Source organism: Cupressus sempervirens, chromosome 2, assembly GCF_028749045.1.
Source record: "Cupressus sempervirens isolate cs-2001-9-10 chromosome 2, ASM2874904v1, whole genome shotgun sequence".
NCBI lineage: Eukaryota > Viridiplantae > Streptophyta > Pinopsida > Cupressales > Cupressaceae > Cupressus > Cupressus sempervirens.
Window position 1 is genome coordinate 145163036 of NC_143119.1, and position 25982 is coordinate 145189017.

A 25982-nucleotide genomic window follows, 5' to 3' on the forward strand; every position below is an offset into this window, starting at 1 on the left:
TTGGTTAAAATCCTCCTTTAAGAATGCCTTTTTTTTGTATTTAATTTATGTTGCAGTTATGCACGTTTCTTGGGAGTACTTAGGTGTGTGGGAACAAACCCAAGCCGTTGCATTTTTGCAATCCTGCTTGCACAACACCAGTCATCTCAAGACATAGCTTCCTTTTACATGATTGCAGACCATATTTTTGAATAGTTTTCTTCTCCCACAAAGTTATACATCTCTATTGTGATCATTTGCAACAGGCTAGCGTGTACTTAGCAGCTACACAATTGCATCTACAAATAAAAGTTAATTTCTAGAAAAATTAATAGATTCTCTATAGTTATTATTAAACCACAAAAACCACAAGTTCATTGACAACTAGCACCATACCAAAGTTCGAACAATAAATTTTGTCTCTTTTTCTCTACAAGAGCACAGTAAACTCAAAATAACACCCTTCTTCCGAGCGTTACTTCCAATTCCTCCTTCTTTGCTGCATTCCCAAGAAGAAGAAAAATGTAGAATTATAATGTATTTCAACAACAACAATGTAATGTAACAACAGAGATGATATCTAATATCAATGTCTCTAGATTCTTAGAAACATCTGCACTGTCAGTATATTAAAGCAACTAATAATTGAGGAAACTATGATAAGCTAAAAGAATACAAACTCTAAAAATTGTCAACACAACAAAGCAAAGGAAAATTCAATACTATTATTAAAACATCCACCTGACATTAACAAATATAAGACTAGTCGATATAGCATATGGTTAAAATTCGTCATTCAAATTGAAGCATGTCAATGGTCTAAAAATGCATATTTTGAGCATAAAATCTCCATGAAAAAGGCTTTGCTGGCTCTTCAGCAATTTGGCTGTAATAAACTGAGCTAGCTTCTTACTGGAATGCTGAAGAGCAAACTGATTTTTTTGTATTTTGGTATTTTTTTGGATTTTTTTGAAGTTTTGGAGTATATGATTTTTTTTTTGTTTTTTTTTTTTTGATGTAATAGAATTGCATATGTAAATAATAAAAATAAATAAAACTCACAAAGGATTTCCAGTTCCAAAATAAATTGATTTGCTTGATTAGCATGAAAGGACAATTTACAAAACTCAGATTAGAACCTAATTGCAGAGCATCACCAAGCGACGTCCAAGCTGAACATAATTCTTCCTAGCCTGGGAATGAAAAATCAGCACCAAATAAAAATCGCAGACCCTTATATTTGCCAACGCCAACCTCCCAATTGTTTGTGGCTCTTTCTAGACAATGGAATACTGAAAACGCCAGCCTTAGGTAATTTTAACGCAGGCCCTGAAATGTTAACGCCAGCCTTAGGTATTTAGTCTTGCGGGTCTGGTGGGATTTTCAGTTGTAATTAAACCAAATTAAAAGATAATTTATTGATTTAATTCAATGAAAATTTTATTAAAAAATTTAATATTTAATTATTTGAGAAATTAATTAAAATAAGAATTAAATTTAAAAGATTTAATTAAATTTCTAATTTTGGCATATGTATATCTATTTAATTTAATAATAATTTATTTAGGAGTTTTATTTTAAATTATAAACTCTAAATATTATTAGTTAAATTAATAAATATTTAATTAAAAAGCATCTCGTGATTTAATAAAAGAGAAAAAGGAATTGATTTAATAAAGAATATTTTAATTAAATTGCAAAAAGGTTGCACATGAAAATTAAAATATAATAAAAGTAATTAACGAAAAAGGTTTCCGCATGATTGCACGATCGAAGCCCTAAATTGGGGAAAAACTATTTATTAGTAAATCAAAGCTCATTTCTCCACACAGGTTTGGAGGAGCCGATTTCCGAAAAGAGGGTTTTCGAAAGAGAACGAAAACTCTTGTGTGATTTGTGCGTTCATTGTTTCAGCATCAAATCCAAGTAGGATCTATGGGTTTGTGCAGTAGTTGCTCGTTATTTGATTTCTCTGTCTTCTCTATGTTTGCGAATCTATTTTCAAAATTCAATTGGGTTGAAACCCTTGTATGTCATTTTATCATTCTTCATTTTAGAAACCTCTGTATATGAATTGAGAATCTAAAAGCCTTGTTGTGACTATTGTTTTTCATTTCTAAATCGTTTGCAACCAAATAAAGATTGAAACCCTTGTGTATGAATTTGTTTGTTCTTCATTGGGAAACCTCTATAAATAAATTGAAATTGGAAACCCTTGTTTGATTTAGTGGATTCGGGTTATGTGATTTGAGAAAGAATACCATAAATTAAATTATTAAATCTAATTGTTCTATTAGGTTGCCCTATTAGATCTATGATGAAATTTTTATAAATATAAATATATATATATATATATATATATATAATATAAATACTACCATAGTAAATAAATTATTGTGGTAATAATTATATTAAAAATTGTAATCGTTTTAGTTTTGCTTGTACTATTTTCTTTTGAGAAAAATATTATATTATTTAAAAATATATATATAATACTACATTTTTCGGAGGGGGCTTTCTGCTAGTGGAATTTTTTAAAAGAAAATTATATATGTTAATGGTGGGCGGGGCCACCAACTCCCCCACCCACCTCCCCATTCTTTCCCCCTCAGTTGTCGTGCAGTGATCTGCCCAGCAGCATGCGGCTGCTGTAAGCAGACCGCAGCTGCTACAGCAGTCTGCAACTGCTTACAGTCAACAAACGGCTGTTGTTGCAGCCCGGGGAGCGCATGAGCTCGCAGGCTGTGATCGCAGGTCCCACGATTTTTAGTTTATTGTTTTTTTAATTTATTATTTAATTAAATTTAGTTTTTTAATTAAAAAATTTGTTTATAGCATTGATTTTTTTAATAGAGGTTATTTAAAATTAGTAAGTGTTTTGTCAAATATTTATTATTAGATTATTAAATGATATAAATATTAAATTATTAATGATAATAATTATTTATTATTAATAAAATAACTTAGATTAAATTATTAACAAAAACACAATTTCTATCTATTAATAAAATTATTATTATTAACAATGATAATATTTATATTATTTAATAATCTAATAATAAATATTTAACAAAGCATTTACTAATTTTAAATAACCTCCATTAAAAAAAATCATGCTATAATGAAAAATTTTAATTAAAAAACTAAATTTAATTAAATGGATTCGTACTTGTGATTATTCTTTGATGTGGTTATGTTGTGTATTGGATTTAATATTAATAAACTTAAATGTGATTCAACGTCACGAAACCTTAAGAGATGTAACTTGTTTGATGGTTGTACATTTGTGAGTAATTGCTTCCGTTATTTTAAATCTTGTTGTTATTGCTTCCACTATATTATACGTTTTTGTTTATTATCTTTAAAAAAACAAAAAATGTTTGATAAACTTAGTGAAACTTTAGGTTAATTTCTTTTGGGTTCCCTGGGGAAGGCGTTACACATAGTTGTAGATAACCTCACAGACAATGCATGTCTATTGCCTGTATGCCTCAGGAAAATGCTATCTCATCGAACACCATAAGTAAGAGATATTCCCAAAATTGGAGTTTTACAAGAAAAGGCCAAAGAAACTTCTAGCAAATGCAATAAATAGTAACAATTTTTAACTCAACATTTTAGCCATGTCCACCATGGGGTTCTAGAACCAAATATGAGGACCATCCAACTGTTAACAAGGCTTGTGGTAAAAATGAATGTGAAATGCTGAATCGTAGACATTGCCTGAAAGAGATGTCCGTTTACTGTTTGCAGAAGAGGGAACTGGTGGAGCTGTTCAAAACTCTCAAGCCTATGAAGTTAACAGGAGTAAATTAAAATTACACCTCTCCTATAATTTTGCTGCCGCATGAAAATGGGAGCTTTGGGGAAAGGTAAGAACATCTATAAAAGCATGATGCGATGGTTCACATGCACGCAAGATGAGAAATCACAGGTAGTGCACTTGAACTGTTTGACAGAATGCCCCAAAGGATGTGACCTCAGATATCAGTGGAAATGATGTGGTTCACATGTATGAAAATGTGGAAACAAACACAAAAGCACATAATATAATTGACAAAGCACCTGAAAGAGAAATCACCACTCACAAGGCATGATCACAAGATTTATAGCAAATTAGCATTGTTGAAAAATCTTTTACAAATGAATACAATTGGCACGGTATAAAACAAATTTACAAACTTTACCAGCAATCTGTCAGCACATGCCATAATGTGGAGAGGGTATCTTAGTCAAATGCGGTTGCATCGTATGCTATGTGAAGGATATGTGAAAGTGCACACATTGCGAAGGATATAAAAGTCAGTCAAATATATTAGCTGTGGTTTTGGACACAACCTGCATAGGGAATAAAATATGAAGCAAGTGAAATGTTTGACAAGATACCTTCACGAAATGTGGAATCACAGATTGCAACCTACACAGACATCATGGGTAAATTGCTTGACAAAATGCTTAATGCAGGGAATATCCACATAAATAAATTCGGTGAATAGGCATTTGAGACTTTTGAGCAAATAAAATTGACAAATGCGGAGATGTGTGATTTACCTCCATCATTCCAGCGTAAGTTAAAAAAGAAATATTTAAAGCAGTGCTTGAACAGCCTCAAGGTGTGAACAATGGAAGTATTTTAGCACAAATTGCAATTGTAATTGCTTTATTGGGCATGCAGGCCAAATATGGAGGTAGTTATAAGGCATGTTTTCTGCTTGACAAAATTTCTCATGCTTTTACAACATGCAAAGGTTGTATATATGCGGAAATTGCATTTGATGCAAAGAAAACTCCTAATGAAATGTAAGTGGTGTTTTCAAAATACGTTTTAGACATCCATCAAAACATGATGGACAGGCATGCGCACAAATTGTGGGTGCACAAACAGGGCACATGAACTACATGTCAAACAACATAAAAAGATGACATCTCATGGAAGTGTACTGAACCCAACATTTGCATTTGTAGGTTGAGCACAAAATGGATTTATTGAAAAGGTTTACTAACTTAAAGCAAATGCAATTTTATAGCTTGAAGTCAAATATGCAACCTATGTAAGAATTTGGCAGGCTACCAAGACCATCACCATTGGAAACAAAGAACTCGCACCTACCGAGAGCCCTGTCATCTGTACAATCTGTCATCAAATTTTAATGAGTTTTTATCTCAAGAGCCTAAAAATGAGGGGCCACGCAGTTGCAACCCCCTACATCATATGTGTAAGGTGAAATGTTCACATGGAAGCTGCAATAATACATGCATTGTACCCATTAAAACTGTTCAGCGAACACACCAGTGTCTGACGTTGTATGACCATTGCCATACTGTTCTTATGTACGACCACCTTACTGCATGCTAGGAGAACAGTGTGGACCTGATTCCATCTGGTAGATGCCATGACCATTAGTACAAAATAGTGTTCTGAATGTCTCAGTGAACTATGGACTCAGCCCACAGACTGTTTGACAGAATACCTCTGCTGCAAAGAAGATGTCATCTCAAAGAAAGCTGTACAAGAGTTTTAAATTGTTTAAGTACTCTCAAACAAATTTAATCAGATTGAGCTTTGATTGAGAGTTATCCATGGCTGACATTCATGTGTACGACAACTATCTTGAAGACTTATTATCTGATGTCATTCAGAACTCTCTGTTGGCTTTGATTCCAAAAGTGATGTAATGAAATAATTGTAATGTGAGCACAAAATGAATTGCACAAGGAAGCTTCCCAAATCTTCAAATAAATGAAGCAGTCTAGAACAAAACCTAAAATTATTTCCATGTTCTTAATAGAAAAGGCCCACAGTTGACCTTCGGAATCAAGACGCCATTTAGATCATAGTGGAAGTGTTGCCCTACTTTCCTATTTTGCAACAAACATAGATGGATATAGGTTGAAAATTGGTTTCCATAGGAGATGTATCACTTCCAAAGCACAAAGTATGTTCTCCACAAAATCTAATGTTTATATTGTGGATAGAAATTTAATGATGAAGATCTCTCTCTCTAAAGAGAAGTTTTCCAAATATATTTAACATATATGTGAAGCGATGAAGGATGAAGCCTATTTGATGTTGTTGAAATATGTGTCGTGGAAAGAGTCTCAAAGTTTTGTTCTACAAATGGAAAGGTATCTGTTTCATATCCTCAAATGACCAGGTGGTTGCAAAGCATAGAAGAAGACATATAACAATCTCAGTAAACACTCCTATGGAAATTTACAATTTCAAGTTATCTTTTTGTAAAACCAACTAATATCACTTTGTAATATCAATGTCATAAAATAAGCTATTAAACTTTTGTGTGTGGCGATCAATTTAGTATATCGAGGGGCCCATTTCTACTTCAATTATTTTGTAGGTGTTTTTCGTGTCATGTATTGGCATGTTGTTTTCTCCCTCTGGAGTTTTCCTCCGACGGGGTATATATGTCTGTCGGGTTGGTTGTTGTAAGTATGCGACTTGATTTGTTATTTTTGCAAATTCCAGTTAGAGTTCAGCTCTATTCACCATTTCAAGTGTGAAAGATCTTCCCTATTTGGCTTGCTGCAGTTTTGATCGGAGTTCTAACCTGCCATGCCTAAGCGACATTATTGTTTGTAACTACAATTCCTGTTTCGGATACAAATTGATAATATCTCTTGTGTTTGGCATATAATAAGTATATTGAGGTGTATCACTTTATGTCTAGCAATTAATGTTCACTTAGTCCGTAGCTGGTTAAGAATCCTCATAACACTATTCGCACTTCACTTGTGTTTGGCATCCCTATTAAGTATATAGCGAAGTCCTCCATCTACCTGTATGGCCTGCCTGTCAAACCATACCCCCACAAACTGTCACACTTCCATCACTACATCATCGTACGGTGATTGCGATCCCACTCAAACCATTGTACAATACTCCCTTACCAATCGTATGGAAGTTCATCTTCCAACCCCACCATACGATAGCTCCCTCTTCAAACCCACGATATGCCATTTGCAAAACACACTGTAAAGCCACTCTACTCTTCCATACACCACCTTCAACGCTACTTGCTGTCTTACACAACATTACTGTATGCCCATCCAACCACAACATTACCGTATGCCCATCTAACCTCATCATGTAGCTGGTTAAGAATCCTCATAACACTAGTCGGACTTCACCTGTGTTTGGCATCCCTATTAAGTATACAACGAAATCCTCTATCTACCTGTGCGGCCTGCCTGTCAAACCATACACCAACGGACCGTCACGCTTCCATCACTACATTGTCATATGGTGATTGCAATCCCACTCAAACCACTGTAAAATACTCCATCCTAAACTATGGAAGTGCATCTTCCACTGCATTGTCATATGGTGATTGCAATCCCACTCAAACCATTGTCAAATACTCCGTCCCAACCATATGGAAGTTCATCTACAACAACTCCCTCTTCAACCCACCATATGCCATCTGCAGAACACCTTGTACAGCCACTCTACTCTTCAATACACCACCTTGCTACCATACAACACTACATATTGTCATACATAGCATTACCGTGTATGCCCATCCAACCTTGTCGTATAGACACGCCAGTGTTACTCTGGGAATTTGAGGGCATTCATCTAGGCCAAGACATGCACCATCAAAATTGGAATATTACACACAATGTCACTCATAAGTTGGGATTTTGACTTTTATTTGGTAAAAGTTGTTGGTTGTAAAAGCATGAATAACTTCCATGCCTCTAACTTAGTTTGTTACTATCCTGAAAGTAGTTAGTTATCAAAGGAGTCTATAAATATAAAACTATTTGTAATGTAAAAGGGAGAGACTTTTATGAAGAGAAAACTCTAGTGAAATTCTAAGAGGAATCCTTCATGACTTTTGGTTATGTACTTTGTAGAGAATGGTTTATGAATCTGTATATTTTCATGAAGATAATTAAGGAAGCATTTCAATTGTATGTTTTGAATGTCATATATTATTATTGTCAATCTTTTCTATGTTAAAATTGGCAATCCTTTTGTATGATTGAGCAAATCATGGTTTATCCATTTAAACATCTATAGTTTGTGCTACTAATGTAATGATATGCAAGTAGGCTTCAGTATCTCAGTTTGAATGTGGTGAAGTTATCTCTTTCTATGTTCAGATTCACCATCCTTAGTTCAATGTAATTGCACTTCTATATATATGCTAAACCCCTTTGTAGTCGTTATCAATTATGAATCTCAAATAGTATTTGTATGTCTACAAATGGGGTTTATGTTATCCATTTCATTTAGTTGTGTTTAGCTTCCTTTTGTACATCCACGTGAAAAGTACGCAAAGAGACCAAATACCCCCATCCTACAAGGGAGCTTCCCCTCTCAAATGTAGAGCAAGATTGCAAGATCTAGTCACAATCTTTCCAATTGCTAGCACAATTGTCATCGCTTGCAAGGCAAGAGTCATTCTGAAGAAAGGATTCACAAGGACAAATTTGTCTACCAACAATATTTCAATAAACAGATGATTAATTGATATCACTAAATTAAAGGATATATATATATATATATATATATATATATATATATATATATATATATATATATATATATATATATATGCAATCACAAAATTTTGATAGGTTATCTAACACAAACGAATAAGATCACAATTATCATTATCTTGCACACCACAAACAAATAAGATTGCTATTGTTTGTAAAATATAGGTATCTCATATCTAATAGATCTACATGCTCGATTATTGATGTCTTATAGACTCATCTTCTGTTTTATGAGTACCAATGTTGCTTAATTGAAAGATGCCTATCTTTAACCATATTTCCTACTTAGGTTTGTGTCTTTTTAATGGTCACCTTATTTGCCAGACTAGAGTTTTCTCAAGGTTACTTTACCCATACCTCAATTAAATCGTTGTTATCGACATATTAGGTCACTGGGGTTATTGCATCCTTACCGGGTCTAAATCACATGTTGTTAATACATTAAATTAATGCTTCAAAGGGAATGCTTGTAATGTCCCCATTTTTCCCAGCATTGGAGTTTCAAGGATTAACCTATTATTGTGATCCTCTTAGGCTAATTATTTTTGATAGAGGGTCTTCTGTGGTAGTGGCTTGGCTTCGGAGGGTCTTATCTTCTCCACATTTTATTAAGCTACAGGTTGGTCTTCGTTTGGCTCAGATCAAACTTCGTTTCGGCTTAATTTTGTGTACTTACTATTTGTGGTAATGGTAAGTTAGTGTTGATCGAGATGGACCATTTCTATTTTTGGAAAGTGTGTTTGATCACATGGAGAAATAATAGCTATAACTCCTATTTCAGATGGCATATTTAAATGATGAGTACTTTGAGAGTAATTATATTTTTTAGTGGCCAAATTATTATTAATTATTAAATGGCTTATTATAAAGTTATAATTTAACTTTATAATTTCACGTAAGTTGAGAGTTGAGTTATCATTGTAAAGTGTCATTTATTAATTAGTTGAGCCAAGTCAAGTGAGAGAATCTAAAGGAAGCTTCTAATCAATGTTGTGTGGTGAAGCTTCTTGAGTGAAGTTACATTTTGGCAACGAAAGGAAGTTTGTAAGTTATAAATACAAGCCCATTTGTTGAGAAAAGCATGCTTGGATAATTATTTTCTTTTGTTGCCTTTGCAGCTTTTTTTTTTAAGTTTTGATTTTAGTGCCCTTGCTGAGGTATAAGTGTTTGATACTGAGAAGTGTGTTTGCCTACCTATAGCTATGAATACTGTGGTTGGTGAGGCTTCGTTACTGTTGTAGCTAATTGTTGCATGTCAACAATTGAGAAACTTCCTTACTATTCATACTGTGACTAGGAAGACTTTGATTTCTATTGGAGAATCAATTTGGTGCTGCTGCAAATTGGGTCTTCATTATTTCTGAGAATTTGGTGATTGAGAAATCTGTTCAACCATGCCAATCATCTCTGCTATTGGACACGGTTTCAATTGGTGAGAAAGAATGATACATTGCTGAATGTTTGTCATTGCATTTTTTGAGAAATTGTATCAGCTTATTTGGGTGCATGGTCACTAATTTGTGAGCGTCCAAAATACTGATTTCTGGGTGGTATTTTAACTCCTAATGTGGGTCTGATATATTGCCTAGTTGGGCAATCATTTCACATATATTGCACACCAATTTTGGCACTTCATCTGCTATTACCAAGGGCACCAGGTATCTCTGTTGTGGCATGTGTTTGCTGCATCATAAGACGTCATTTCCCGTTGTACTTGAGTGTCTATTCTTACTGCTGCTGGGCGTATCCATTTGGATTATATTTCTGCAATTTCTGGGTAGTGTTGAGTGGGAATGGTTCTGCAAATTGGGCATCATCTCTAAGATTAACAGGCTCCATTATTTATTTGTAAGTTTGATGAATTGTTGCAGCATATTATGTAAACAAATAAACTTAGAAATTGTTGTGAGCCACTTATTATTTCAGAATTGAATGTATAGCAGAATTATGTATCAGGGTTGATGTTTATTTTTAGCATTCATGCATCTATCCATCTAGATTTAATATGCTTTGAAGATTAAGGTCGTTAGCCAAGTGTTTGACAAAATGCTAAACTTCTGATTAATGAGGAAATTGATGTTTGTTTAAGTCATATCCAGCTAGGGATATTACATTGGTTCTCAACAGTAGCGCACTAATTGTTTATCCCTTGTATTTCGTGCATAGTTGAGAACTGTTGACATTCTATAACTACATTAGTGTAGCGTCGAGAGTCTTCTTTTCTCCTACTGAAGATGATTCATTTTACCTTCTTGGTTTTTTATGGTGTTGGCAAATTCGGATTTAACATTCCTAGCGGTGGTTGTCTATTCATTAAGCATTTAATCTTCAGCAGTGAATGAGTTGGGATTTCCTACAGTGACTGTCTATTCTTTATGCTTCTTCATAATCAGCAATCTCTTCACTCTCAAAGGAGACAATGGAGAGTCCATCATTATTTATATGCAAATTGAGGTTATATTCAAATGGTAATTTCTGTGTGAAGCAGATTTTGATATTGCTCTATCTTCATTTCAGTCCAGCATGAAAACAAATTGTATATCAAGACATTCAAATTTAAAAAGAACATTATGCAATTCTGGTTCAAAACTTAAAAAGAACATTATTGACTCATTGCTGATATTTGATGAAGAGGATCAACCGCTTCTTGTTGTCTGATATAGCCTTCATTATAGAAAATTGTGTAGTTCTTGTTATGCACCAAATTTGCACCCTACTATCACTCTAAAGTTTTAGTAATCTAGCATAACATGGGACTCAAATTCTGCATGTGGGATATGCCATTATGAAAATGACCTCTGGATCCTAGGCTTGTTCCTATCGGATAATCACCTAATTTACTCTTCAAAAAACTAACTGTAAGGACTTGATAAAGAAAAGGGGAAAAAAAAAGCAAGAAACTCGCAAAAAACTTTAAACTCGAAACTAACTAACAGGTGATCCGCCAAAGATGTAGACACAAAAATGCAACTAATTTCACTTTTCAAGACCCAATTTTGATGACTCAACACTTCAACTTTGTAAAGCCTTGCATCAATATTTTATAGTGACGTCCTGAAAAGATAGCTATAAGGAAAAGATGATATTCACTTAGCAATCCCAAAATTTTGATAGGCACAACACTTCAACTTTGTAAAGCCTTGCATATATATTTCACAATCAAGTCCTAAAAAGATAGAAAGCTATAAGGAAAAGATGATATTCACTTAACAATCCCAAAATTTTGATAGGCACACATTGTAACCTACAAACAAACTTAGACTTTTACAAATTGGTAAGAGTTCAAACAAGGCAAAAAGGAAATCTGAAATTCATAGGTTACCTATATCCATCATACATTTACACTGATTTGCAAAAAGAAAAGAAGGCTTGTATTTAAAAATAGACTTGCTAAAATGATCCAGTCATAATATTGAGTATCCAAAGCTGAGTTACAAAAGATGCAAAAAAATATATCGACACAAGAAAGTGTCACAAAATCTCCCTTTGCATAATCAGAACTGAGAAACCAATAGGAGTCCAAAAGACTAAGTACAAACCCCTTGGGGTCGAATCCATGAAAAAAGCTTCCAAAATAGGAGTCAAAAACCACCAAAAATGATTATTCGCTCACTCATAACCTAAGCTAAGTCATAAAGGACCCTACGACTCATGTCAAACTGCCCAAAAAATGCTTCAACTGGCCATAAAGACCTCCAAACTACATAGGCAAAGTCAAATTCGACCCAAACCAACTCCTAGAATTACTCTTTGACTCCAAACCAATCTCACCACTTGGCAAAACATAACTCACTCACCTCTTCATTAAGACTTCAAGGATAAGTCATACTATCTTCCCTTTTTATCAATCTATGTGTCATGACAGATGAGTCATACGATCTTCTCACTTCTAGTTTGAAAATATTAATATTAATTTTGCATTGAAAATTCAATATTACTTAATTGACTTTTAAATTATTAATATAAGTAACACTAATTACAACAAAATGATGCAAAACTAATATAACAAAATATACATTAAAACTCCAAAGTCTTGTTTGATCAGCTAAACATATATTGTCGATAGCATCACAACGCTAATTTAACAAGGTATAACACCACTTGGCCAGGAGAAGGCAACGTGGCAAAGCCCACTCCAAGTATCTTTGCAACCCTAAAACAAAAATACCACTGTATTGGCCATTTCGCATCTCCTGGAAATGAATGAAAAGATGAGCGGCCACTATTACAAGGGTTTCTTTGGAAATTCTGCAGCCTTCATACGCAGCTTTCATAGCGAGATTTGGAGTTACCTTGATGTTTGTGCCACCATTAATGAGTTATTTTGGTCTTCCCCATTTCTATTTCTCACTGTTTTGGTAATCTGGAGCTTCTTTTCGAAAGCTTAGGGTTCTCTGTTGATGTCGTGCCTCTACGTGAAGGATGCAATGTTATTCTTCATGTGTCCAAACTCAAAACATGCAAATACATCTCAGATTTTGCATCCTACATGAGTATTCTGTAGGTACATATATTATTTTTGCAAAATCTTGAGTTTCATATTTGAAATTTGAAGAGGAAAACTGCTACTGATTTCATCATTCGCTATGTACCTTTGTGATATCTGGGTGCAGCATTAATATGAATTTTTTTAGAATTTCTATTTTACCCTTGTTCCATTTCAAAATATCTCTTATTATCTGCAATTATGACATTATTCCATTTGTTTTCCCAATCTTAACTGAGCTGTGATGAAGCTACATGCCATTCTTTTTGTATATTTCACAAAGACCCACTCTCTTCACTGGTTATCGAAAAGCTGCTTTAAGTATTCAATTTGTTGGAAGCTTTCTTGTACATGGGTAACAGTCGTTGATCAAAGAATTGGGCTCCAGTATTTACTTTGATATATATGGGTTTTGATTTTCCTCTATTCTTGCTGTTGATTACATCATGCTGAGGTCTTCTCATGACTTTCTAGGTACATTTTGGTGAAAACTGGTGTTGAAGCTGAGCCGCCATGAAGGGTTTTATTTACCAGACATCAGATTCTTCCCTTCCATTATTAGCCCAAAATGGGTATTTGTTTATGCTTGTAAAGGATTCTTTTTCAGATTGTAAAAGAATAATGCATTTACCCTTGCACATCTTCAGATTTCATTATCATTTCCATTATTCCTTCAAATCTGATGATTGGTGAACCATTTTACAGACTTTTGTTTGCAAACTCATGAGTTTTACTTTTTGCTGAAATTTCTGCAAGGATTGCATTCTTGACTTCTTTCATTTCCCTTCATCCCAAAATTTGTTCCTTTCTGCCATTTGAGGGTTTCGGCTGTAGGGTTGCTACATATTTTCCTAGTTGATTCTCTGCTGAAACTTGCACATGGGTTTTTTTCTAAATCACTAAGCATCTCCTACAGAAACATTATTTGACCATGGTTTATTCCTGGATGAGTGTTTTGGTCATTCATCTGGCCTGCTAGTTCTACTTGCCTCCATGGAATAGTAACTAAATTTCAAACCCCTTCAGTGATGTGCTTCTATGAATCATTCTAACCCTGGCTGAGGATGAGAGACTTTGAAAGAAAATTTCTCCTTCTGTCAGATCAATGTTATTTCTTCTCCCTTGCCATTCCACATAATCTTTGCTTGCATCATTGTTACAGGTTTTAAAACTGCATGCTCTAGACATGATTATTCATACTTCTACATGCACACTTGTGTCACTTATTGTTGACATCTTCAATGCACTATTTTATTTGAGGAAGAAAATAACTTGTGACCTTTCTTCCATAAACTTTTACTGTCAAGCAATCAGGTTTTCTTCATTTTTTAATTACCCTAGATAAAGGTCAGCATTTTTAACACAGGTTTCCAGTATATGCCAGCTTTAAAGCCCATCTGCTTGCTGTATTTCCCTTTTAGGCTTGTCTTGAGTTTCCTCATGTATCACTTATACTTAATCTGCTTGTTAATTTCAGCATTACTGAGTTGATTGTAAAACAGATTTCATGTGTTGAAAAAATCTGGTATAACATCTTCAACACTTGTTTGAAAAAACCTCTTGAGAAGGAGCATGTGATACCTTGCTGTTTACCGTATTGGGTGAAGAAATCAACGCATAGAAATAATAGATAAGAACAGCAGAACTCCTTGTATTATTCGTATATGCCAAAGATATTACATTATGCTTCGATGATTCCATGCTTTACAATGACCCAAGAGGGTGTATTAATACTTTCCGAAGAACCTTCCCGAAGGGATCCGTCGGCTACATGACAATTACCGAAGGGCCTATCGAATACATAAAAAGAACCTTCTTAAAGGGACCTGTCGGCTGATACACACAACAAGAACCTTCCCGAAAGGCCCCATCGACTGATACACAAATTTACCGACGACACTCGCTTGTTTTCCTTTACTATTTACTCTTGTTTGTTGCTTCATTAACAAATGTAACAGGACCTTATGTTTACTTCTGCACAAACTTCCTTGTTGAATAACAACTCGAACCTTTCCTTTGTTTTGGCCTAGCCTCTTAGTTGAATCTTGATGAACATCTTGCATTGAATTTAGTACATGATATCATTCTTTCTAGTACCTCTATAGCAGCTTTATCATATTCATAAACAATCTGATTCGTAGCACACTTTGTTAAATTTGATGAATCTTTTCTAAAGTTCCTATAGCTCTTAATCAGATATTGAAATGTTCACACATCATTTCTTTTGTCATTCTTTATGGTCAATGGCACTCTATAGCTTCTTGAGACTGGCATTGTGCTGATTATTTGAGTCTCTATTTGAGCTATGATACACTTCTCTTATGTAGCCTTTCTTCACTCTGCCTGTTGATCATTTCTATACTGCTGCATTTTTTTATGATGCTCGACACCTCCACATTTGCACTTATTAAACTTTCAACTGAAGCATTCATTTCTTTTGTAATATTTATGAAACAAAAGGTTTCAAGTCATAATAACTTGTCCCTTTGATGTTTAATTGCAATAGAATTTGTTTGATTGCACCCTATTGTAGAAGTAAAAGGTTTCATACATAAATACATCCCTTTAATACTTTTGTTCTATTGTTATATTCTGATCAACTTCCCAAATGATCATATCTCTTATAGGCACATTGGGCTCAATAACCCTCGTGGGAGCCTACGGTTGTATCCGCATACCTATAAGAAACATGATGTTGCACAAGAAACAAACATGTTAGAAAATAGATCAGGATCTAGGGATTATGGATGTAGATGCATATGTAGGGTAGGATGGTGAGATTGTCGATCATTTTTTAGATCTTTTAGATCTAACACTCGTTTTTGCATTTGCAGGATTTGGAGCAAGAGCATGGAAAGTGGGACAACGGAATCAAAGACGCGGGATATCAGCAACACGGCCAGTCATTCCAGGCAATGGTTGGCACCCGTGACCCATTTTACTTTTATGTTATTTACTTTCATCATTTGCATTTACATGTATAGACTCTGCTTTATTTTCATTGGTTAGTTTCACAGCTTGTGTGAAACGTAATAAACACTTGATGAATAAAATTACATTTTTCAGAAAAGATTGTTGTATATATTTGCTTTTATGCTAGGTTACCATATTCGGTGGTCTAGCACTGTATTCGAGAGTCAATTAGGTGCTCATTCGAATTCGAAGCTAATTCATCTTTTTTCTGATGTATTTGTTTGAAAAGCGTCGAGTGTGACCCCCATCGAATGACCAACGAATTTGATCGAATTTTAAATTTTCCGAGCGAGTTGGTGATGATTTTGTCTGCGTTTGGGTGAATTTCATTGTTTTACTGATTTTTTGGTTAAATGGATTTTGTTTTTAATACCCAAAACTAACTGTTTGACCCGAATTTGAAAAAATTGGATGAACCTGTAAAGTTTCTACAAATTCTTTGGACTGAAATTAAATTCTGCCCTCTCTATCTTCTTATAACTTGCTGTGAGTAACTTAAGATTATTGCCATTTACTAGATTAGAAATATAAATCAGAATTCTGTGTTTTACTTCTGCAATTTGTATGAAGGCAGTAATGACTAAGGAGCAGACTTGTATTGATCTTGTGTGCTCTTTGACTTCATCCTTACCCTCTATAAGTATAGGAGTCAAGGGACATGTCCTTAGAAAGGACGTCTCTTCCAAAAATCATTTGCCCAAGCTCTAGAAGCCGACAACTTTCTAAGGGTAATTGAATATTAATTACAAACACAAACAAATATTGTTAGATTAATACTAATATAACCTCCTAAGGATAGATGCCAATCTTCAAGAAGGAATAATGCAAAGACTTGGTCCTCTACTTGTCATGCTATATCAGATTTGATCGATCTGTTATCAGATCAGTATGCTTAACAAGTTACAGATTTAACACACTCCCTCTTAACTTGATAATCATACTGAGAGATATCATATCTAGCAACATCAATAAAGATGAACAAGCAAGATTTGATACTCTATATCTATCTGAATCCCCTTAGCGTGTGGTATCATAGAACACATGATACAATGTCATATTACTAAACCTGTAGTATGACAAATCACTAATACTAGTGATAACAATATTGCAAAGAATACAATGTACAGGATAAATCTAAAGAGTAATATAATTTCTTCATTTATCCAAGTTGTGACTCATAGATACTGGAATTTCTATATCACAACATGATTTTGAGTTTAAGACTTACCAGAATACAGGATAAATTTGGACAATAATAAAATTCTTCCTTTATCCAAATTGTGACTCATTGACACAACAATGTCAACATCACAATACGATCTTAAACTCATCTAGATCTTACAGTAGAACTCTATTGTTTAGCACATTATCTAAGAGATCGTCATCTCTCCTAGTGTCTTTTATACAAGTGTTCATTATCTCAAAGATCGTCACCTCTTAAATAATGAATACAAATGGTGGAGCCCATAACAGTCAATAGCCTGACAAATAAAATTATTTTATTAATAATTTAAAAAGTAAAAATGGATTACAACTTAACCATACCAAGTCTTCTCTTGAAGTGGTCTATCTTCATTATAGATAGAGGTTTGGTGAGTGTGTCTGTTGTCTAATCTGCAGTGCAAATGTATTCTAATTTTATAGAATTCCTGTCTACCATATCTCTTACATAGTGGTAAGGAATTTCAATATGCTTAGACCTGTCATGAAAAACTAGATTCACTGAAAGCTTGATGGAACTCTGATTATCACAATAAATAATCATAGGATGCATGGCTTGCCCATATAATCCCACAAGTAACTTCCTTAGCCAAACTGCTTCTCGAGAGGCCATTGTTGCGGCAATGTATTCGGCTTCTGTGTAGCTTTGAGCTATTGAAGACTGCTTTCAACATATCCAAGATATCATTGCTGATCCTAAACTGAAACAGCATCCTGAAGTACTTTTTTTGTCTTTAACACTTCCACCCCAATCTAAGTTAGTGAATCCATGTAAATCTAAGCCAACCTTCTCGAATTTGAGTCCAAAATTAAGAGTGCCTTGTATCTCATAATGTGTTTAACTGCAACTAGGTGAATCTCCTTTTGCTCACACATAATTGGCTTAAGGCATTAACAGCATAGAAAATATCCGGTCTTGTATTTACGAAGTAGATAAGGGACTCAATCATCTATATGTAGAGAGTAGAATCTATGGAAGGTGATTCTTCTACTACTTCCTTAAGTTTATGTAAATTAGTCTCCATTGGAGAAGACATAGACTTGCAATTCCACATTCCAAATCTCTTCAAAATGTCTGACGTATACTTCCTTTGATTAAGTATGATACTGTAAAATTATGTTGTACTTCCACTCCTAAGAAGTAATGAAGGAGTCCCAAGTCTTTCATCTCGAATTCTCTAGTTAGATCTTTCTTGCACTCCTCTATAAGATGATCATCACCTATTATTAGTAGATCATCAACATACAGTATCAGAATTACCATATCATCTTTATCTCTTTTATAATATAAATTTGGATCGGCTTCATTCTTGGAGAATCCTAAGCCGATGAGATACTTATCAATTCTTCCATACCAGGCCCTGGGAGCCTGGTTAAGCCCATAGAGAGCTTTCTTGAGCCTACAAACAGAAGTGTTAGGATCATGAGTTTCAAATCCTTCAAGTTGCTCCAAATATACTTCTTTTGTAATGTTTCAATTTAAGAATGTTGTTTTTACATCCATCTGATGTACTTTCCATCCCTTTGATGCTGCAATTGCTAAGAGTACTCTTATGGAGGTATATTTGGCAACAGGAGCAAAGGTTTCTTCATAATCAATCCCTTCCTTCTGAGAAAATCCTCTGGCTTAGCTTTATACTTTTCAATGCTACTGTCAACAACATGTTTTATTTTACATATCCACTTGGAAGAAACAACAGATTTTCCTTTAGGTCTTGGAAAAATTTCTCAAACATCATTCTTCATAATAGATTGATATTCTTCTATCATAGCTTCTTTCCAAGCTGTATGTTTAATAGCATCAGAAGGATTGGTTGGTTCTGTTTTGGATAAATACACGATTCTCAGGATCATAGGTATCTTCTTCCTTAGTAACATTTGTACAGTTTGCTTGTTGTTTAGAATTTTTAGTACAAATAGATCTGTAGAGTCCAAATTTTTCACATTTGAAACACTTTATTTTAGATAGATCTTTCTTGGGTTTTCCATTCTTTTGATTTCCTCTTTTCTTCTTGAAATGTTTCTTCTTGCCCCTATAAGAGTTTGTATTAAGAACATTAAGTTCTTCATCTTTTGTTTTCAATTTCCCTCCTTTCTTTAGTTTTTTGGATTGTTCTTGAAGACAATCGTTCTTAAGTCTATTGAAGTCAAGAAGATTATCTCTGGCACTTATTCCTTGTGCAAAAGTCTCCCATGAATCTGGTAGTCCATCTATAGCCATTAGTGTTAATTCTATGTCACTAATAATGGTTCCTATACTTGACAGTTCATCTCTAATGCCAGCAACCCTTAGGAAGTAAGAATTCATTGATTCTCCTTTCTTTATCTAAATGTGATTAGTTGTCTTTTCAGTGCGAGAACCCTAGTTGCATTGTTGACCTCATATGCATTTCGTAATGCATTCATCATATCAAATGCAGTTTGATGTTTTGTAAGCATCAATACTCCATCCAATATGATTTGAATTGCTTTCCTATTTCCTTTGCTCCAGATGGATTTATGAGGTTCAACTAGCAGTTGTTTGGATGCTTTATCAACGAATTGTTTTACATCATTTTCTTCAAGAATCATCATGATTCTGAATTTCCAAGCATCAAAGTGTTCTTTCCCATCAAACCTGTCCTCGGGTCTGATTGTATATGCCACTGAAGATAGGAGATAGTTGTCAGATATATAAAATCTGATTACTGAATTTTGTAGAGCATAGATTCGACTACCAAAGCTCTAATACCATGTAAAGTTTCTGCAAATTCTTTGTACTGAATATAGATTAAATTCTCCCCTCTCTTTCTTCTTATAACTTGTTGTGAGTAACTTCAGATTATTGCCTTTTGCTGGATTAGAAATGTAAACCAGAATTCTGTGTTTTACTTCTGCAATTCGTATGAAGGCAGTAATGACTAAGGAGCAGACTTGTATTGATCTTGTGTGCTCTTAGACTTCATCCTTACCCGCTATAACTTGTTGTGAGTAACTTCAGATTATTGCCTTTTGCTGGATTAGAAATGTAAACCAGAATTCTGTGTTTTACTTCTGCAATTCGTATGAAGGCAGTAATGACTAAGGAGCAGACTTGTATTGATCTTGTGTGCTCTTAGACTTCATCCTTACCCTCGATAAGAATAGGAGTCAAGGAACATGTCTTTAGAAAGGACATATCTCTTCCAAAAATCATTTGCCTAACCTTTAGAAGTCGGCGACTTTCTAAGGGTAATTGAATATTAATTACAAACACAAACAAATGTTGTTAGATTAATAATAATATAACCTCCTAAGGATAGATGCTGATCTTGAAGAAGGAATAATGCAAAGACTTGGTCCTCTACTTATCATGCTATATCAGATCTGATCGATCTGTTATCAAATCAGTATGCTTAACAAGTTACAGATTTAAAAGAACCCAATACGAACTTGAACCCAACCTAAAAAAAATTGGACAAATTTTGAACCCGAATGTTGAACCCGCATCTGAACCAGAATCTGAACCGGCAACTTAGCTTTTATGTGATGCCTTTTTACTCTTCGTCATAAAATGTAATTTATAAGCATGAAGTATCAAGTGTTTATCTTAACTAGATGCATGATCATAAGCATTTTACTTAGCAGCCAGTCTAGCAATGAGTAACAGTTCTAAATTAAGACAATTTTACTGTGCCTAATCACGGCCGAGGTGTGACAGTCTGCCCTTCTTGAAGAAGCTTTGTCTTTAAGCAATTTTAAATTTGGATAGTCAAAGATCTCAACCCCTTCACATGCAGCATCTTTTGGTGGTAGATGTTATATGTTATATGTTAAGAACTACACAATAAGAATATTGCTATTGTCCCAAAGGTATATAACCTAAACATTTCTACATACCTTATTTGCTGCAATGCCCTGAAGACATGATGGATTAAAAGAGGCCGTGGAAGAGAAAGCATGCATTGTGTTTGCCGGCATGCTTGAGCCACATCACCTTGTAAAAGCATTTTAATATGAGAAGAAAGAAATTTTTGGGCTTCTTCTGAACTTCAAAACATTTCACAAGCTCCATTTGCATACCAATATGAAGAAAGTCTCACTGCAAGCCATATACAAAATAGCAGTTCATACCAAGGTCACCCATGTTGTTGTACATTTCCTTCAGTCTAGATTTTGGAGTACCAGAAGCATCTTCAATTGCTGCTATAACTGTACTGCCGCCAATATTTAAATCCTGAAAATAGATAATTAACGAAATAATAAAAAATTATAATTCAAATGTCATTGTTTTTTATAACAACAGAATAATTTCATATACTGGCAGAAGCAAGAAACACTAAAAAATCAGCACTCGCAACCAAACAGCACCGACTTAAACCAAATGACTTCCAGAAAGGTAAAAATAGCACAACAAAACTACTGAACCAAGAACTATAGCAAAGAATCTCAGAAGACACTCAAAAGAACTTAACCCCATTGAATCTGACTTATGTTTTATAAGAGTAGGATTATCCAGAATCAATCCATATTTTCTACATATACTAAAATATTCCAATAGTCTCATTTTCTTCTGTTCTGTTTCATATTCCTGTAATCTCCCAGATGTGATTGATTGGGGGACTCATTCCTCCTAAGAGTTTCTCCTTCTGTCAGCTATTGGTGGGTTCAAAGTCCTGTATCTTAAGACAAGGAAGTTGCAGAGGCCATTGCAGCAACCAGAAAGAGGAATATCATTGACAGCAAATCTGTGAGCACAATGAGGTCCCAGTCACATACAAAAGTCCTGCAATCAGTTTGTAAATTGATGACATCACAAAGAATATTTCATCCTTGCATTTTAGGAATTCAATCTACAAATTCCTGATGGCTCAACTTTCTTTAGATACTAAAATACTTCCAATAGGCTAATTTTCTTCTGTTTGTTTATTTTTCCCGTTATCTCCCAGATGTGATTGATTGCAGGAATCGTTCCTCCTAAGGGTTTCTCCTTCTGTCAGCTATTGGTGGGTCCAAAGTCCTGCATCTTAAGCCAAGGCAGTTGCAGTGGCCCTTGCAGCAACCAGAAACAGGAATATCATGGACAGCAAATTTTTGAGCGACAGTCAAGTGTCATTCACATACAAATATCCTGCAATCAGTTTATAAATTGATGACTTCACAAAAAATATTTCATCCTTGCATTTTAGAAATTCAATCTGCAAATTCCTGGTGGCTCAATTTTCTTTAGAAGTATTGCATGCACAAAATAAGAAAATCTAACAATCAAATGCAGAATATGAACTCAGATCATGTACTACAGGTTGATTTATAGCTATCTTTGCCAATGAATCTAAAAGGGAGAAAAAATGTGGAAGGAGACCATATTTTTTCACAAATGGAGGGCTCTTTATCAAAGCTATCTGAGATTCTGATTGTTGAGTAAAATGGAAAGGTTTCTGCATATGTAATTAAATTGCCATTGTTATAAATATGTTCCAAATGAAGATCCCAATCTCTTATAAATATAAGAGTAGGAGACATGTCTCATGAAGAGACATATGATTAATCATTATTAGTTAATATATATTAACAATATAAATCACACTATAACATATGTATTATATATAATATATATCAATAATATATTATATATATAATATAATATATATATAGTATAATTATAATGTTATATATATATCAACATTGTATCTTAAGATTAAATCAATCTCACTGTAGCTATAACCTTAACACTGATGCCATGCACAAGAAAACCCTTTCAAACAAATAGTTTGGAGTCATATGTACATGCTGCCACAAGAATTCTGGTTAAAACATGTTTTGGTATGATTGCCAATTCTTTAAGTGAAGCAATGACAACTCAAACCCCTACCATGGTGATGGGCTCTTCAATTATACCTCCCATAACAATAGTTTGGAGTCATATGTACATGCTGCCTAAAGAATTCTAGTCAAAATATGTTTTACTATGATTGCCAATTCCTTGAGTACAGCATATGACACCTCAAACCCCTACCACAGTGATGACACTCCAATTATACCTGGATCTGCATGAAATTGGATCTCACAAATTCTCTACCAAGGTATTTCGTTTTGAAACCAAGAAAACTGGAAGTGGAGCAAGTCCTTGTCTATGCAAAATCTCATTCAGAGTTTGGGCCTGCCACAAATACAGTCACGCAATAAGAAAATGCCTGACAAGGCAAAAAAAATGATTTTGTGAAAAAATAAACAGAACTTTTGAGGTATGGAAGACAAAGATGGCTTCTTCAAACCAAAAATAAACAAATATAAAAGGTAGACTACCCATAGATGTGCTAAAGTCAAATCAAAAAAGGTCAAAGAAATCATCAGGACCCTCAAGGAATTGGACTACAGGAAGCCATCTCAAAAACTAAACTCAAAGAAGACCTTAATGAAAAGGCAAGCACAAGTTACTGGATGCATGGTTTCAAAAGAGACATTAGAAATTCCCGGGAGATCTAAACTCCTCCTCAGATGAAGAAGATAAATGAGATTGGAAAACTGAGAAAGAGTGAACCAAGAACTTGTGACTAGAGGTGTGTGTGACTTTCACAAATTTCAAGATAAGAATAGAAAATCAAAGTAATTGAGATCAACCTTTTTTAAGAAAAAAGAGAATAAGGAATAGAAAGGGCACATTGGGAACCTAAAGGTGAAAGACCAATCAAACATGATTTCTTCTAAAAAAATAGCTATGGCAAACATCTCTACAACAAACCAATCCCAACAGTGATCATCAAGAAATGAAAGTTTTATCATCACTGTCATCTTCAAGAATATGTGGACATATCCAAAAAGGCTATTAAGAATTCACAACATAAACCTTCTTCTAGAGAAAAATAAATATGCTGACCCTTTGGATGGGTTCACTTTTGGAATAGCAAGTTCTCTTTGTGAAAGGCTATCAATACCTCTGTAATGTTGGGAGTGACCTGACTCTTTCAATGCAAACCATCCAATCCTAAACCATAACCAGCCTTCCAAATCCATTGTAATATCTTTGTTCAAGATTGTGGGCAAAGGAAAGGGCAACATCCTTTTAGCAGTTGTTTCGTCACCGACAACTTAGGTTCTTGATTTGGAACATAGCTTCATCAAAGGATAAACTTGTCAAATGTTCATGTCTAGATAGCTGACTCGACTAGGCCAAAACAATCATTTGTGTGCATGTATGTGAAGTTTGTACAATGTAGGCCACCCTTGGTCTTACAAAAGAAATGGATGTAGTTTGTACAGTCCAAGGAATGTGACTATACGGTGAGACCAGAAGGATGAGTCAATACAGTGGAGAATGGGTGTTCGTGTGTTTACAAAGGGGAGAGCACATAAGCTGACCCAAGGATGATAGAAACTGCACAAGCAAATAGGAAAGATCTTTCACTTCCGAAATGGTGAAACAAGTAGAACTCTATTTAATAAACAATTCAAGTCGCATAACTAAACAATCCAACCCAACGAACATATATATCTTGTCAAGGAGGAACTCCCGAGGGAGAAACTAAGTGTCGACACATCACAAGGCAAACACAAGGCAAACACCTACAAATAAATTAAAATAGAAATGGGCACCGAGATATACTAAATCAATCGGTCTCACATACAAAGCTTTAATATTTTATTTATTTTATGACGAGGATATTACAGTCCTCCCATCCCAAATATTGTTTGTCCTCAAGCAATTGTAGCATCGGATGCTCTAAAATTTGTTCACTCTCACCAGTGGCATCATCAAGCGACAGATATTTCCAACGTACCAAAAATTCCTTGGTGGTATGTTCCCTCAGTTTCCTCTCTCGGACATCAAGGATGTTAGCAAGTTCCAATACCAATTTCCCTTCTTCGTTGAGAGTTGGTAGGTCGGCTGATATAGCGTTATTTTGCCCCACGGCATTCTTTAGGCAAAATACGTGGAAGACATTGCAGATGCAACTTCCCTCTAGCAGCTCAAGTTTGTAAGCAGCTTCACCTATGCATCGAGTTACACAATAAGGAACGTAAAAGCATGGCCTCAACTTTTCTTTGCCACCTACCTTCAAGGATGATTGTTTATGCAGCTAAAGTTAGAGATATCCCAGGTTACCTACCTTAAAACATCTCTACATTCAATGATTGTCGACATACCTTAAAACATCTCTACATTCAATGATTGTCGACATACATCTTTTGCTGATTTTGTACCCAATGGAGATTTTCCTTCAAGAACCTCAAAATGTTTGTCCTTCCTGTAGCAAGTCCTTCACCCTTAGTGCACGATTATCACCTAAAACCATGTCCACAAATGGGGGGCTTAACATCCATAAAGTAATTTGAAAGGCGTCATACCAATTGATATGTGGTAAGTGGTGTTTTAGCAATACTCCCCCAGATGCAGTCGTTTAACCCACGCCCTTTGTTGTGTTGAAACATAGTTCTAGAGAAATCCCTCCAACCACTTGTTCATAATTTTTGTTTGTCTGTCGATTTGGGGGTTGTACTTGTCAACAATTTTGTTGATGAATTTTATCAGATTTCCACAATCCATTTTTGACTAATTATCCTTCTGGATTTGATTGTGTGTGTAATTTTTAGCATCAACGTTTCGGATCACACTCTGTGATCCATTATCAAGATGAGAGAATGCCAGAATAGAATGGTAAAAATGCAAATTAAGCCTTACTCAAGAAGCATAAAGAAGGGAAAGGGTGAGCACACAAACCGAGGAAGAAAAAGTCAACAATCGAAAGGGAATAAAAATAATTAAAAAGGAAACATAAGGAAAAGACAACAAGAGACAGGTTGAAAAAACAGTGCCAGCTGACCTAAACACATAGGATGCAAG

General features: G+C 34.6%; 1 protein-coding gene across 6 annotated transcripts in view; it reads right to left on the reverse strand.

The window, feature by feature from the left end:
- The window catches only part of LIG6 (DNA LIGASE 6), a 332994-nt gene that overhangs the window by 272232 nt on the left and 34780 nt on the right, over positions 1 to 25982 (reverse strand). For 5 of the 6 annotated variants that reach the window (XR_016359818.1, XR_016359817.1, XM_089812969.1 and 2 more), the window contains exons 4-6: positions 21275 to 21377; positions 21041 to 21137; positions 376 to 478 (exon numbers count right to left, since the gene is read on the reverse strand). The exons of the other annotated variant lie outside the window; for it this stretch is intronic. Coding sequence is in view for 3 of the 5 variants with exons in the window: in XM_089812969.1 (XP_089669095.1) it covers positions 376 to 478; positions 21041 to 21137; positions 21275 to 21377 (303 nt within the window). In the remaining 2 variants the exon portion in view is untranslated. The remainder of the gene's footprint in view (positions 1 to 375; positions 479 to 21040; positions 21138 to 21274; positions 21378 to 25982) is intronic. 6 annotated transcript variants of the gene reach the window in all.